Raw genomic sequence first — 16,416 nt, 5'->3', positions numbered from 1 at the left:
AATTTTTTTCCCCAGGTCTTAAAATTTGCCCCAAAAAACAATGTCTTACAAATGCAGAATATCTTTACCCCTCACAGTTAGAATTGCTTTTAAAACTACATTTGCAATCATAATAAAGTGATACCAACATAAAAGACTGTAATTATCTCTTTAGTATAAAATCTCTTTTTACTGCTTATCACAGAAAGGTTACAACACTATTTGTTTATTTACTCTTTTCTCCTCCTTTGCTCAAAAATAAAATATTTTTACAGAACCCAAAAGCAAGATGAGACACTTTACAGAACAAGACACCTGAAGAATTTTGCACTTTAATTTTAGATGAGACTCTGAGGACATGTATCAGAGGGGTAACCGTGTTAGTCTGGATCTGTAAAAAGAGGGGAAAAAAGAGTCCTGTGGCACAGAATACTTACGCTCGAATATGTCTATGTATAGGGCAGTGTGATTGCCCTTTTAAAAATGAAAAAACAAAACCAACCTGACTTATGTTATACTATAAGTCCAAAAATGAATATTAATAATAGTGGGCAAATCCTGCAGTCTTATGTAGCTCTTACTCAGAAAAAATTCTCAGTGAAGGAATCAGAAGTTTCTAATGAGTCAGGAGTTATTAGAGGACTGCAGGATTAAGTCCACTAGTCCATTTTTCAATATTGATGCTAGTCTTACTTGTATGTTATTAAAAGCACCTTAAAAAGTGTTAAGACAGAAGTTAAGACACACAACTTCAATTTATGTAGCAGCCATTAAGGTTTCACCTGTGCAAGTTTATGCATTACTACATTTTATGGTAAATAGGAGAAAATCAATAAACTCACTGCATAGTCAACATCATCTGTTTACAAGCATAAAGGTCAGCAAGAACAGTCATTAAACTGAGACTCCAGGAACCAGAAGTTAAATGCTTTTAATACAAGAGATGATGAAACATTTACTGCACATGTATTACAAAAGGCAGCATCTGACGGGCCAGCAAATCTTCCAATCTTTGTTCAAATATCCCATATAAACTGCACAGGTTGGGATTCATTCAATATACCTTTTCTCAAATCAAAATTGAAACTAGAGATTCTAATAGGTTCCCCTACAATTTGTAGGTACTTCTTTGAAAAATGACATTTGTATAGCCTAACTTACAGTCACATCTATAATGTACAAATTCGAACAATTCTGCAGAAAAGTGCAGACAACTTTTTTAGTTCCCAAGTAAAGAGAAGTCAGAGCCTGCGGGCAGCAGAGGAGAGGAGAGAGACAGAATCCTTAAAATATTCAGTTTCAGAATTAAAATGGAGATTACTACAAAGCATCTTATCTAGGGAAAGGTTACTTACTAGTAACTTTTGTTCTTTGAGGCTTGCCCTGTTTATTCCCACTGTGGGACTGACACTGCAGACATTCCACTTGCAGAAACTCCATCTAAACCATGTCCATTATAGCTACATAGGCATTAGGGCCTGTCTTCACAAGCTGCTGCAATCAATGCAGTGGGTGTCGATTTAGTGAGTCTAGTGAAGACCCGCTAAATCAACAGCAGAGTGCTCTCCAGTCAACCCCGGTATTCCACCTCTCTGAGAAGAGTAAGGTAAGTGGACTGGAGACAGTCTCCCATCAATGCAGTGCAGCAAAGACACCAGGGTAAGTCCACCTAACCTATATCAACTCCAGCTACGTGAATAATGTAGCTGGAGTCGACATTGCTTAGGTCGACTTACCCCGGTAGTGAAGACAAGCCCTTAGCGAGGTCAGCATAAGGGAGTGCAGTTCCAACCACCTACTTTTTCAGAGCTGCAGAGTCCCACATTTTAAGAGAACTGTGAGGAAGAAGAGAAAGTGGACAGGAAATGTGATTGTACAGCCAGTTCTCAAAGAACAGCAGTTACTGGTAAGTAAACCATCTTTCTTCATCAAGGGCACTCTTAATCTGCCCAAACAGAAGGTGACCAAAGGAATTCTTAACTGAATAAGGACTGAAGTGTTGCCCTCCCAAACCCAGTATCCAACCGGGACACTAAGTTTAAGGAGCAGTGCTCGACAAAGATATTAATCAAACTTCAAAATGGCTGCTCTGCAAATTTTCCTGATGGCACTCTTCTAAGATATGCCATAGAAGTGGCAGTAACTCTAGCAAATCAGGCCCTAATGCCTTCTGATATAGAGACTTTGGCTAAATTGGAACTCAAGTCAATCCAGAAGTATTCGCAACCTCTAAGTTAATATTGCCTTTCCCTTAAATCTTACATATTATGGGATCTCAAGATAGAAACAATCTTTTTGCATGTTAGGGTCTGAAGACAGGCTTCCCCGGGGTAAGCGTGGGGCTTTAGGAAGATGGTCAGCAGAGAAACATATTGGCATAAAAGAGTCCGTGACCACTTGGGGGTGAATTTATGGAACACATCCACAGGCTTAAGTAACAGAAGTCTCTCTAGTAATGGAATAAGTTGTATATGTTTCCCTCTTTCCCTGGTTACTAGAGGACTGTGAAAGACCTGGGGAGGAAGCTGAACCTTGGGTTATTTTTAATTTCTCTAGAATTTCAGCAGTTTTGTGATAAAGAAGCCTTGTCCTTCTTTGATACACACCAATTGGAAGGCCAAAAAACAGGACTATTTCCCTGAAGTAATCCCCACAGCCATGGTTCTGGCACAAAAATTAGCTTGCCAAGCTGAGATCCTTCCTTCAGCTGCTAGAATTTTTGGTGCTTATCTTTGGTCTTCAGGAACACTGTCCTGAATGGGGAAAGTGGTGTCCAACGGGCATATAGATCCTACATTATCACTACATAGTAGCTGGCAATACACATATCCTCAGAGCCTGACAAATGTTTTTCCAGCTAGAGAACTTTTGGAATTCATGCAGAGGTGAAATCATTGTGGAGCTGAGATTATCATCTGGTGATGTAGCACAGATTCCTCCCAGTAGGGTATCCATATTGACAGAGGAATCTCTTTCCTCTTCATCAATCCCTCCCTCATATTGTCTCACACACGTCAAAATGAAAAAATGCATTCATATGTTGCCCTGAGGTCAGAGTCTGTAATGAAAGTGCCAGTAGTGGTGCCATTGGGGGCAGAGACACAAGGGTTGGACTAGAGCCACCAATACAGTGAAGGGAGGAAGTCCCAGGTTTAGCCTGTGCTGACTTGATCAACATCCTCAAGGGCTCTTGAAGAGATGGCCACAATAATAGTTACAAGGAACCTTGAAGAATATCCTTCAATGCCAAGAGACTTTAAGTCAAAATCCCCCAGGAGATCAGGGTACATAAGGTTGACATCACTGATTAATTGGGTGGCCTCCAAAACTCAGTCCTAGTGGTGCTGTCTTCTGAATGAGAAGCCCAGTGCTGGAGTACCTGGAGAATAATGTGCTGATTGCAAAAGATTTCCCACTTAGCCGCAATGGGTGTAGAAGCCAATGAGGGTAATTCTGGGCATTGTTCAGAGCCCTTTCAGTGCTGAGGCCTATGCCTTCAGCATCTCATAGCAAAGGTAAGACCAAAGCCACACTTGACATTCCTAATAATCTCAAGAGTGAATGATCAGCAGATGGATCACTGTGCCAGGGAGCACACTTCCCCAAGGACACCATGTGGCAAAGATGAATGTCTAACTCCAAATAAACTACTGGACAAGAGGAAGACTCTTTTAATCCACTAATTCAGGCTATTAGTGCAGAACCAAGACAAATCTTCTAAGCTCTGGTGAGGGTACTGGCAATTTAAAAACAAAAAAACTCACTAACACTAGCTAAAACAACTATAGGATTAAATGAGCTATCTAAAATAAGGGGGTATGCCCAGATTCTCAGAGGCAGACATATCACAGCTCCCTAATACTCTTTGTGGCGGTGGACAAGGACTTGATGCAATCAGGGCCTCCACTCCCTTAGATAGGCTCACATGCTGAAAACAGGTGTCAGCGGGATGCACAATGTAGTCTCAAAGGACAGAGTTTTGATGGAGGTTCCATGAGCTCAACACCAAGGGCCAAAAATCCCACACGTGGGAATGCACATAGGCCCTCAAAGAAGAACATCTATTTGTGGGGGGGCGGGGGAAGGAAAAGAAATCAGCAGCTGGGTTGTTACAACTCTTGTAAAATTCACAGTTTGCAATGATATCGTAGTGTATGGGCTAAATCTCACAGCCCTTACCTAGATGCAAAAACAAAAACAAACAAAAAACCACCAAACAAACAAACTCACAGGGCCTGAGTGGTTAGCTTCAGTTGATTGAGATTACCAGAGAATTTTACTTGACAAATTGGAATAACATTTAATTCTATTTGTTTGTATTTATCTAGTCATTAGTTTTATAAAATGAATTAAAATGGTGCCTATCAAAACTTTATGTGCACATCACAAATATTTAAAACCACAAAAAGATAAATAATCTCAATCAACAATACAACAATAGTTGATTCAGTCTTATAAGACCAGAACAATATAATCTTTCCTCAAAATTGTGCCTAACGGATCATCCGCCTATTCAAAACCCCTCCAGCCCTGTAAGAAGTTGAACCTTATAACATGCCATTACACAACATTAACAACCTGGATGATAGATAGAGTGAAGAATATGATTGCAAAATCTGTGGATAACACCAAGCTCAGAGGGGTTGCAAGCACTTTGGAGGACAAGATTAGAAGTCAACGTGTTCTTGATAAATCAGAAAACTGGTCTGAAATCAATAAGATGAAACTCAGCAAAGCATTCCACTTAAGGAAAAAAATCAAATGCATAAATACAAAATGGGGAATAACTGGCCAGGCAGTAATACTGCAAAAAAGGATCTGGGGGTTATAATGAATCACAAGCTGAAGGAGTCAAAAGTATGAGGCTGTTGTGAAAAAGGCAAATGACATTCCGGGATGTATTAAGAGCAGGGGTCGGCAACCTTTCAGAAGTGGTGTGCCGAGTCTTCATTTATTCACTCTAATTTAAGGTTTCGCGTGCCAGTAATACATTTTAACGTTTTTAGAAGGTTTCTTTCTATAAGTCTATAATATATAACTAAACTATTGTTGTCTGTAAAGTAAATAAAGTTTTTAAAATGTTTAAGAAGCTTCATTTAAAATTAAATTAAAATGCAAAGCCCACCGGACCAGTGGCCAGGACCCAGGCAGTGTGAGTGCCACTGAAAATCAGCTTGTGTGCCGCCTTCGGCACGCATGCCATAGGTTGCCTACCCCTGATTAAGAGTATCATATTTAAGACACAAGAGGTAATTGTTCAGCTCTACTCGGCACTGGTGAGGCCTCAGCTAGAGTACTATGTCTGGTTTTGGACACCACACTTTAAAATGTGGATAAATTGAGAGCCCAGAGGAGGGCAACAAAACCATAAGAGGTTTAGGAAACCTGACCTACGAGGAAAGGTTGAAAGAACTGGGGGATATTCCGCTGAAAGAAGAGAAGGCTGAGGGAGGTGGGGCATGATAACTGTCTTCAAATATGTAAAAGATTGTTATAAAGAGGACGATGATAAATAGTTCTCCAAGTCCACCAAGGGAGGGCAGGAAGTAATCAGTTTAGTTTGCAGCAAAGAAAATTTAAGTTAGATACACCTCCACCCTGATATAACGCTGTCCTTGGGAGCCAAAAAAATCTTACCGCGTTATAGGTGAAACCGCGTTATATCGAACTTGCTTTGATCCGCCAGAGTGAGCAGCCCCACCCCACCCGGAGCACTACTTTACCGCATTATATCCAAATTCATGTTATATCGGATCACGTTATATCAGGGTAGAGGTGTATTAGGAAAAGCTTTCCAACTATAAATATAGTTAAAACACTGAACAGGTTACCTAGGGAGATTGTGGAATCCCCATCACTGAAGGTTTTTAAGAACAGATTAGGCAAACACCTGTCAGGGATGATTTTAGTATACTTAATCTGTCTCAGTGCAGGGCGATGGAAAAGAACTCTTGAAGTCCCTTCCAGCCCTATATTGCACCCAAAGGCAAAAAAAGTTGGTTTATGTAGGACCAAGAGTATGAAAATGAGAAATTTCTCTCTTATCTCCAGAACATTTTCAATTTCTACAAATCAGAGCAATACATTTAATGATACATAATTTTTTCACTTCCTGAGAGGTCATCTGGCAGAGGTGCCCCCTAAATATTATAAAAATCAAGAAAATGTGTTTAATATGTCAGAAGGGTATATTCATTTCTGCTTGCAAATCAGCCATCATATATCCACTGTGTATTCAGAAGGAAAAACAGGAAAAAATTCAATTACTGGTAAATCAAAAACTTTTTTAGAATTTAAATTGTATGCATCTTAAGTTTACTAGACTTAGAATGTCAAACTATTGTTATGAAAGTTATCCACCTTCCCCAAAAGAGGATTTTCTATTTTAACTACCACTTGCCTGTTTGAATTATACCTATTTTTGGTGTAACCACTCTACAGTATGTGAATTCATTTTATTATCATAATGATATGGTTTATGATCTAACGTACAACAAACAAAGAGCTATAAGCTTACTTGTAAAATGAGAAACATGGTGAAGTACTCCACCCTAAGTAAACACCATAAATGACTTGAATAACTGCAAGAAAAGTCAGTTGGAAAATCATTTCCCAGAAGGGACGCAGGTGACTTTCCCATGAGACAAGGCCTAAAAGGGAGGTTATATAAATATGCTTAGATGTATATGCATACATTTTACATTTTTACTGCAGTATTGCTAATCACCAGTGTTAAGCAGGTGAACAAATAGGGTTTTTGTTGTATCTATTGATTTTGCAAAAAACAGAAGCAGACAAGCAATGGAAACATTGTCACTAAAAATCCTGCCAAAATTCAGTCTTTTTCAAAATGCAAAGTCTCCACAAGCTGTTTTTATCAGTAAGATAAAGAGTGAAGTCTTGATTCTAGAGTCTTTATGCAATTGACATGGATTTCAATTATACTTAAGTGTGCAAAGAACTTCAGGATAAGGCTTATAGTTTCTTACATTTGTTTAATAATATTCTATACCAGTCCAGATACTTGCATATAAAAGCTAATTGCATATATATATATATATAAAATTTTCCCATTGTAACCACTGTACCTATACTAAAATACTAAATAAGTGAAATGAACAAAGCTTTATGCATTATTCTAGGTACAGGAATTACTCACACTTTGTAGAATGCTATTTTTTTCTATTTAAAATTTATTTATTTGAAATGTTTCCCTAATGCTTCTTTGTCACTTTCCCCACTCTGTCTCACATGGGATACCAAAATTGTGTTCTTCCTCACTAATGTACCCCATAAAAGGACAGGCTAAAGTTCTAGAAGAATTTCCTTTTAAGGAATAATCTAGGGTTTCACTCAAATCTAAAAAACTTGGTTCATTTCCTGGCATTCTAAAGTTTAGGGTGCAGAGATGGAAGTACTGTGCCCTTGCCCCTTATGGCAATATTTGCATTTGTACAAAGTGAATGAAAACACTATCAAATTATACAAGTAGCATTTTACATCCACTCTATATAACCACCGGCAAGACAGTGGGGAATTGGGCATACCACCATTGTTTTTGATGAAAATGTTAACCTGTAACCTCGATCTGATTTTAGAGTGCAAGATTAAATTATATATCATGTGGTAAGGTTTATTAAAGTTCTTTAAGATGGTAAAGCTACCAGAGATGTAATAAAAGTAATAGGAAATAGGAAAACATAAGAATCTGTATAACAACTAAGGAAGACTTAACAACAAGCTGAGGCCTACTGGGACGGTTAGTAGTTTTAATATAGTTAGCCTAAGTAGCAAAGGCGTTAACATGACTGACTAATGTAAGGTTCTAAGATTTAGCAATATTTTAGCAATAAGTGCTTTATAAAAAAAACCAAAAGAACAGTTTATGCTTGAAATACTGGATTTCTATGGAATTTTTAGTATGTGTAACCACATGAGGTTAACTTCATTAACATATTGGAAACATTGGTAAATATATTAACAGAGTATAGATGCAAACAGCTTATGTCAGCAATTGGAACCCCAACTGCGGGTACCTAAATTAACCCAAAGCTATAAAGGATAGAGTCACCAGAAACACTGTTCTGACCCCACAAGGTGCCAAACTTTCTCAACTTGAACTCAGGTGGACTAATGGATAGAATGCAAGTGAGCTGGTTACAGGTACATGATAAAAAGAATTTATCACATGGTTATCACCACCACATGTAAGACACTGGGGATTAGTGTGATCAGTGGGAAGCTATAAAGAAGGCCCTAATTCCATGTCAAAAGGAAGGCATCCGGCAGAGATCCCTGGATCATGCCTCCACTGGAACAGAAGTTTGGACATTTAGCATTGTCCTTGGGGGCACATACCAGATTTTCCCATTGGTAAAATATCTAGTCGATGATGGATTCAGCAGTGACCACTCATAGTTGGTGACAGATTGCCTGCATAGCAGGTCACGGTTGATATTCAGTGTAGGGAGCATGAGTTTGATAACATGATCGCATCCTTGCAGGAGGAGGCAGAGTGCAGTCACCTCTCTTGTTTAGGTAGTGTATTGTGGATGTACTGTCTGTCAGTATTTGCACTACTGACTGTTGCAGGACCAGGAGGAATGCCATGCATGCCAGTGTGATGGTTCTGAGCTCTATGTATTTTTTCATTTCTTCCAAGAACCAAGTCTCTGGTATTTGCAGATGATCCATGTGGGCTCCCCAATCTGTACCAGAAGGGTCCATGACTAATGCTCTGGACAATAACGGATACAATGGCACCCTCCTTCTAAATGTTGTTGGGAAGCAACCATCAGATCAATTTTGTGTTCACACACGCAATGGAACCACAAGTGATTTGCTAATCTGATGCATTGCAGGAAAGTACATCAAATCTGAGCCAGAACTATAGAGGCCTCAGGTGAAGGCTGGAAAGCAGTAAGTACACAAAGATATATGGCCTAATAATGTAAGACAGGTCTGTACCATCGCCACTGGATGTGAAATAACCATCTTCATGAATGATCAGAGAGCAAGAACTCTGTCTTGAGGGAACTAAGCTCTTGCTATGGTAGAATTGATTTGGGGTCCTATGAACTCCACCATCTGGGATGCAATAAAAGAGGACTTCTTGTTCACAAGGAGGCCTAACAGGGTGAACAGAAAGAGGGCACAGCTAAGACTTGTCAAAGCTTCCAGATGTGATATGCCTCTGATCAGCCAGTCATCCAGATAAGACAGACAAATGGATGCCCTTCTTCTTAATGTGCACCAGCACCACAGCTAGGCATTTCATAAAGACTCAATGTTGTAGAGAGCCAAAAGAGCAGTACCTTGTACTGATAGCGGTTCCGCCTCATTGTAAATCTCAGTTACTTCCTGTGGGCTGGGAGGATGCTGATGTGGAAGTAAACTGAAAGCAACAAACCAGTCCTGAAGTTGTAGGGATGGAATAGAGGACGCAAGCATTATCATCCCATATCTGAGGCGGAGTATGTATTTGTTGAGTCTCCAGTATAGGATGAAGACCTCCTTTTGCCTCTGGAATGAGGAAACATCAGGAACAGAAAAAACTCTTCCCCTATAATCCTGCAGAACCTCTTCTACAGCTCTTGACGAAGTAACAAGGCCACTTCTGTTTGCAAAAGACTTTCATGAGAAGGGTCTCTGAAGAGGGACAGGGAAGAGAGGCAGGAGAGTGAACTGGATGGTGTAGCCAGGGGCAACGGAGAGAAAAGTTGTGGCAGAGGGGCAGGACAGGAAGTATAAGGCAGGCCCTGCAGCTAAGTTGGGCTGGAGCCACCAAGGGAGACAGATGCCTACCATCCACTGCTAGAGCGGGAGCCTGAAAAGGACCTCTACAGCGCTGAGGACTCACCAGTATCGCCAGAGCTACCAGCCAAGCAGGATGCCAAGGAAATACTAGGATTGCCACTGGCGACATACCCCAGGGAGACGAAGGACAATCCCGAGGCACAGGTACACAGTGAGATGAGTGTAGGAAGTAGACCAGGGACACCAAACTATAGTCCAGTTGTGTTGTTGCCTGAATCCAGGCTGGCGTGTTTTGTCTGCATCTCCGCTGACAGAGTGGTGGGACCATCTGCCACTGTTAGGGCACTGGGCTGGGGCCCAGTGGAGTATGGTGGAACTGGGCTCTCCTACCCCCTTCTGCCAACCCCACCCTTGTGGTGGCAGCCTCCTCACCTTAGGCCAAGAGAACTGCGCTTGTCTGCTGCCTGCCTGAGTTAGGACGTCAGATGATAGACTGCTTGTTGCTTCACCCTGCATGAGGGCCTGAGCTTGTTAGACTACTTGTTGCTCAGTCCTGCCTGAGGCCAGATCCCTGCCTGGACCGCTTGCTGTCTGGCCCTGTTTAGAGGGCCAGGTCCTCAGAGATTGCTAATCCCCCAGTAACCCTTCTCTTGTCAGGGGCCCGAGAGCAAGGGGGATTGGCCTTCCTCCGAGGCTGATGGGGAGGTATGGCCATGCAATCCTACAGGCAACAATGTTCACTACCCATTTGTCATCTGTGATGTCTATCCATGCCTTGTGGAAGGAGGAAAGGCAGTTTCTGAAGGTCAGCTTTGGACTGGTTTTGGCATGGCTCTCACTCATCTTGTCAAACCTGCTGAATCTGAGAGGGAGGTTGGTGTGTGATAGAGTATGATGATGGGCACCTCCATGAACAGCAGAGTTGCTTTCTGGGTGGATATTCAAGGTGGTGACTGCGAGAGAAAGATGGCATTCTCTGTTCCTGAGATGGTTGGTACTGGAACGGTTTGTGGTAAAGCGATAGGGTACAAATACCCAACAATCTGAGTGGTGCTCTACATTCATGGAAGGAATGGAGTACCTCCTCCATTAGTGAACTAAATAAATTCATGCCCTAAAAAAGTAAGTCCTCAATTGTCACTAGGACTTCCTTTGGTATTCTGGATGCCTAAAGCCAGGAGGTCCAGCACAATGTGACTGCTGTGGCCATAAAACATGTAACTGTATTAGATTCATCCATTGCCACTTGTAGCGCTATCTTGGATACCATCTGCCACTCTTCCATCATGCCTTTTACTTCTTCACAACTTTCCTGCAGTAGCCAAAATAGGAAAGGAGTCACCTTTTCCCCAAATCAGAAAGTTTTATTTCACGAACAGCGCTTGATAATTCACAATGTGGAAATGGGGGGACACAGAATTTCTGGCCAAAACGGTACATCTCCTAAGGTTTCTTATCTCGATGCCCTTGGTGGATCTGGTCTCCTCCTAGACCAAAGATGACAAGTGACCTCTAGTGTCAAATGAGCATAAAAGTGCAAGAAGCTCTTGGGCAACAGCTGGTAGGGGGTTTTTTCATCCATTTGAGGACTGGGGGGGACGTCTCTACTGGAGCTGAAGTTGCCTTCATGGAGGCTCTAAGAGGTGCAGCTTTAGCCCCACATCTCCAGATTTCCATGTGCAGAAAGAAAAGGAGTGGCAGATAAGATGTTTGTCTGAGGATGTTGTCATGTTTTCATGGAATCTGTGCTATGCCCCAGCGTTAAAACAGTCCCTTGGAGAAAACCCTTCAGTGGGCCAGAACCCCCAAAGTGTCACACTCTACCTTCTGTGTAGGACTCACAGCCTCACTGCCTCAGATACTGAGCCCATGGGCTCCTGCATTTCTGTTTCACACTGTGAACTCTGCCCAGTCAGTCTAACTGAGAATCTCCTACAATGAGATTTTTACACTCTTCAGGGATCAATGCACCTCAGCATGTATTTGCAGTGACACCAGGAAGCATTTTCAAAACAGTAGAGTCAACTGGAATATGGCACTGGAAGTCCTTCAGTTAGCACTGAGAAATAAAGGATTAGACATAGTCCATCTGGCTAAGACAGTGCCATTAGCCAGCCACACTGCCATGGACTCCATTTCAGACTCTGTATCTCTCTCCCCCTTTGTCCAGCCCAGCCTCACCCAAAAGTCAACTCTTTATCCCCATCCTGTCACTTCTCAGTTCTTCGTTCTTGAGCAGGGGCCTTTGTTCAGCTTTCCTGCTGAGAAGCAGAGGGAAAATCTCTTCCCTCTGTTCACTGGTTGCTAAGTGTCAATATCCTGGTCAGTGGGGTGTCCTGATGTCTTTTTCGGATTCTCAATTGATGTGGATCGGCTTCACTGGGTTCCAGTCACTTCCATAATAACCCATTCATTTTGTCCCAGACAGTGGAGTGACTGACTGATGTACACACCTATGTTTTCTGTTCTGCCCAAAGAGCAGACTCAGACTACCCCCTCTGGGTAGTAATGCAAAGTATGGAGGGAAATTGAGACATGCAAAAGTATTACAAAAAATTTGCATTTCATCACAGCTGACTGTTCTGCCTTGAGGAAGGTCATCTATGTTCATCTAGGAGAGGCATTAAGCCATCACTGGGAGGACAGGGTTTAAATCCAGTGGGTTTTGAGTCTGCCATAGCTAAAGGTAGGTGTGAAGCACCTCACTTTGCTGTACTGGGGGGACCTCCTCCATCCATCCTAACTGCTTTCTTCTTCTCCCCGCAACTTTTCTTTTTGGAACACCCAAAGTCTAAAATGAAGCAACTAATAAAAAGGAGAGGAGAAGAAGCATTTCTTCACTGAAATGAGTGCTGAAAAATCAGATGCAGAAAAGTCAGACACAACCCAGGTTCCATCTTGCTGCACATGGAAAGAGAAAACTGAGGGAGAGTCAAGCCACTCCACCCCTTTATGCTCTCTCACAAGTGCACTAACAGGTACAAGGTGCATGATAGATGCTGCTATTCAAAAAGATTCCAATCTCTCACACACATGCACAACTACAATGGGATCCACATTAACATGTACTCAAAGAGGAATTAACTATAGTTACCCTTTCTTTGTAACCTTAGGAAAAAACAAATATTCATTTAAGAAACAGTATTTTATCAAGGACTCTGGTGAGGAATGTAGGGAATATTAAGTGCAAGTTTTCTACAAAAAAAAAAGTCAAAAAGTTATATATTACAAAAAAAAAAAAAAAAAAGCTATTTTCTCTTACATGATGTTTTCCATAATGTTTCTGTCACCAGTACATGCTAGATATGAGTTTACACCATACCCATCACTATGGTATCTTTACAAAATCATAAATACTAGCGAAAGGTCTTTCCTTATTGCTCATAAAAAACAGAAATAATTCAGTCTAAGAATGGAGATAAAAGAATCATAGTAGGAGCCTTAAGACATACAGTGTGGGCAATTCTTCTCAGTTCTCTACCTGTGCAACCTTGATTGCGCTCCCTGCACCATATGTAGTATGATGCAATTTTTAATTACATAATTACATACTAATTTCTTCACAGAATCCCTGCCTTCTTCAGTGCACAGGATGGCTGTACAGAATAGTAAGAACAGTAAATGACGCTGTAGTACCCCTGCCTCACTTGTTGCAGAAGCTGGAAGGTGTGTAGTGAATGAGGTAGGGGACTGCAAGAAGTGGGACTCTGAGAGTTATGTCAACTGAATGCTGCCCAGGAGAACTGGATTTCCCGAACAAAGCCAGGTTCCCTGACCATGACATAAGGCCACCTTAGTAAATATTAGGACAATAAATAAGGAGGTAACAACACAGGGTCAAGAGAGTTAAGGAGTTGAATGAAGGCAAGAACATTAAAAAACTACACCATCGTATGGTAGGCTAGCATATATATGCTGGTGGCTATTTTTTTTTTAAACAGTAGTATTATTTTTGATTTAATGCAAGCCTCCGATTAAGTCCATGTAAACAAAGAACAGATGCACTACATACACATTTATCCGTCATGCTCATAGAGATTGTCACTACAGTTTGGTGTGTTTGTATCCCCTGTTCAGTTTTAAGAAAGAAAGTCACTCAACCTGCTACATGATCTTCATTGGATGATTAGGTTACCAGTTTTCAAACAGACAGGTATTAAGTAATTCCAAATACCCCAGACTAAAATGTTCTGTTTGTTTATTTCAACATCCACACATCTCAATCTCTAAACAGGTTTTGGGGTTTTAATTCATTTGCAATATACATTGGTCATCCACTCTCTTGTCCAGCTGCCAGTGCCACTGCTATTCAGAAAAAAATAACTCAGCTTTAACATACAGCTTCAAAACATTCTTCAAAAGAAATTTCAGGAAGAAAAATGTTAGGCAGTGTTAATGTAAAATTGCTTTTTTGTTCCATTATGCACTTTTACAGGATGTATAAATACTAAGGGGTTTTGTGTCAATAAGTATTATGGATCCTTAGCAACAATCCTTAGTGAAATGCATTTAAAAAAAAAAATCCTGCTAGCAACCCTGTTGGTACAGGGCTTTTCACACCTACACTCCAAATGACAACCACTATAATTCTTCAACTACAGTATCAGTTCCAGTTCTATATTCACCTTTTTTATACCGGTAAATTTTGAGTAAGATATCGAATTTCAGACAAACATGAGCAATTTAATGGCTACTGTGACAAATGACTCACCAAGGGTTCAGCCATTACAACTTCAATTTTCTTTTCAGCTTGAACAGCAAACTCGGCAAAGAGGCTCTTGATGACATACTCGCCAGGTTTGACATCCGGGTCAATAGTAATGTTAGACATGATGATGCTTCTCTTTTCCAATGTGGAACTGATGTTGGGAGAAACTCTACGTTTATTTACACTGCTGGTGGGTGCTGAGGCTACAGAGAAAAGAAACAAAACTCAAAATTAATAATAAAGTAATAGACTATCAAGGTTTTAAGCACACCATACCACACACAGCACTTCAGGAAACTAGAAATAGAAAAATATTACACCTCTACCCCGATATAACGCTGTCCTCGGGAGCCAAAAAATTTTACCACGTTATAGGTGAAACCGCGTTATATTGAACTTGCTTTGATCCGCCAGAGTGCACAGCCCTGCCCCACCGGAGCATTGCTTTACTGCGTTATATTCGAATTTGTGTTATATTGGGGTAGAGGTGTACCTCCATCCTCCACTAAGATTTAAAATTTGTATAATATTAATTTGATTCAAATAAGGAAGGGAAATATAACTTCTCATTTTTACCACTGAAATGCAAAATCACTCAGAATGGTTGTGGGTTACTGGACTGGATGACTCAGGTGACCGATAATGGAATTTAGGGATTTTAACCTCTAGGATCATCAGTTCAAATCTGATTCAATTCAGAAGTTACCAAAATCACTGAACTATTTGGATGAGGAGATACCATTACAGGGCCATCAAGTCCATCTCCCTGCATTGTGGGACGCACTTCCTTGATTTGAATTTTCCTAAGTCATCCCTGATACTTTGATACCAAGTAAAACTTTGAATAAAGCAATTCCCTAGTATTACTAGTCAGCTTGTGCCACTGCTAAACTACTTTTCCTAATAAAAATCTGAGTTTTCCCTGCTGCATCCTAAGCCCATTACTTTTTTCTCTATTTACACTGTTTAGAATTGATCCCTGTCAATTACATTTGTTTGTACATCTGTAAAGAGTCAGATTTCCATTCTCCAGAATTGTCATGTTCACTTTTAATCATATGTATGAATTGCCAACATTTTTATTTCTCTCCCCAAACACTCCTAAATGTAAGTTTGTTTGTGTTTATATCTGTATCTAAAATTAAAAGCAATATTGCAAATGGGGTCATACTAACACAGATTTGCATTGTTATTTAACATTTATAAGCCAAATAGAGCAGATACCTACATTACTTGTTTTGCACAAAATCAGCCAAATTTCTTTCTGAAGATTCCCTTGAAGTCAGACTTTCACCAGGGAAAAAGTTGGCCCAATACTTCTATTAGTATATGCCAAGGCAGCAGCTGTCTTTTTTTGTTTTGTTTTGTTGTTTTTTTGTAACAGAGTTTCAGTGATGATCAGAAACTTGTGTCTGCTATTATTCCATAAATTGTATATCCTTATTTTGTATTTGTGCATTTGATTAAGAACAGCCATTCTGAGTCAGACCAATGGTCCATCTAGCCCAGTATCCTGTCTTCTGACAGTGGCCAATGTCAGGTGCTTCAAAGGGAATGAACAGAACGGGCAATCGAATGAACCACCCCTGTCGTCCACTCCCAGCTAGGGATACACCGAGCATGAGGTTGCATCTCTGACCATCTTGGCTAATAGTCATTGATGGACTTATCCTCCATGAACTATCTAATTCTTTTTTGAACTCAGTTGTACTTTTGGCCTTCACAACATCCCATGGCAATGAGCTCCACAGGTTAACTGTGTGTTGTGTGAAGAACTACTTCCTTCTTTTTGTTTTAAACTTGCTGCCTATTAATTTCATTGGGTGACCCCTGGGTTCTTGTGTTATGTGATGGAATAAACAAACACTAATTCACTTTCTCCACACAATTCATGATTTTATAGACTTCTATCACATTACCCCTTAGCCATGTCTTGTCCAAGCTGAAAAGTCCAAGTCTTTTTAATCTCTGCT

General features: G+C 40.6%; 1 protein-coding gene across 1 annotated transcript in view; it reads right to left on the bottom strand.

Annotated features, from left to right (window-relative positions):
• The window catches only part of FRYL (FRY like transcription coactivator), a 351,277-nt gene that overhangs the window by 222,152 nt on the left and 112,709 nt on the right, over positions 1 to 16,416 (bottom strand). The window contains exon 5 of the mRNA XM_045018794.1: positions 14,447 to 14,646. Coding sequence (XP_044874729.1) covers positions 14,447 to 14,566 — 120 coding nt within the window. The 5' untranslated portion in view covers positions 14,567 to 14,646. The remainder of the gene's footprint in view (positions 1 to 14,446; positions 14,647 to 16,416) is intronic.

Source organism: Mauremys mutica, chromosome 5, assembly GCF_020497125.1.
Source record: "Mauremys mutica isolate MM-2020 ecotype Southern chromosome 5, ASM2049712v1, whole genome shotgun sequence".
Lineage (NCBI taxonomy): Eukaryota > Metazoa > Chordata > Testudines > Geoemydidae > Mauremys > Mauremys mutica.
Note: the sequence above shows the minus strand (reverse complement) of the source record. Positions and strands in the feature narration are given on the sequence as shown.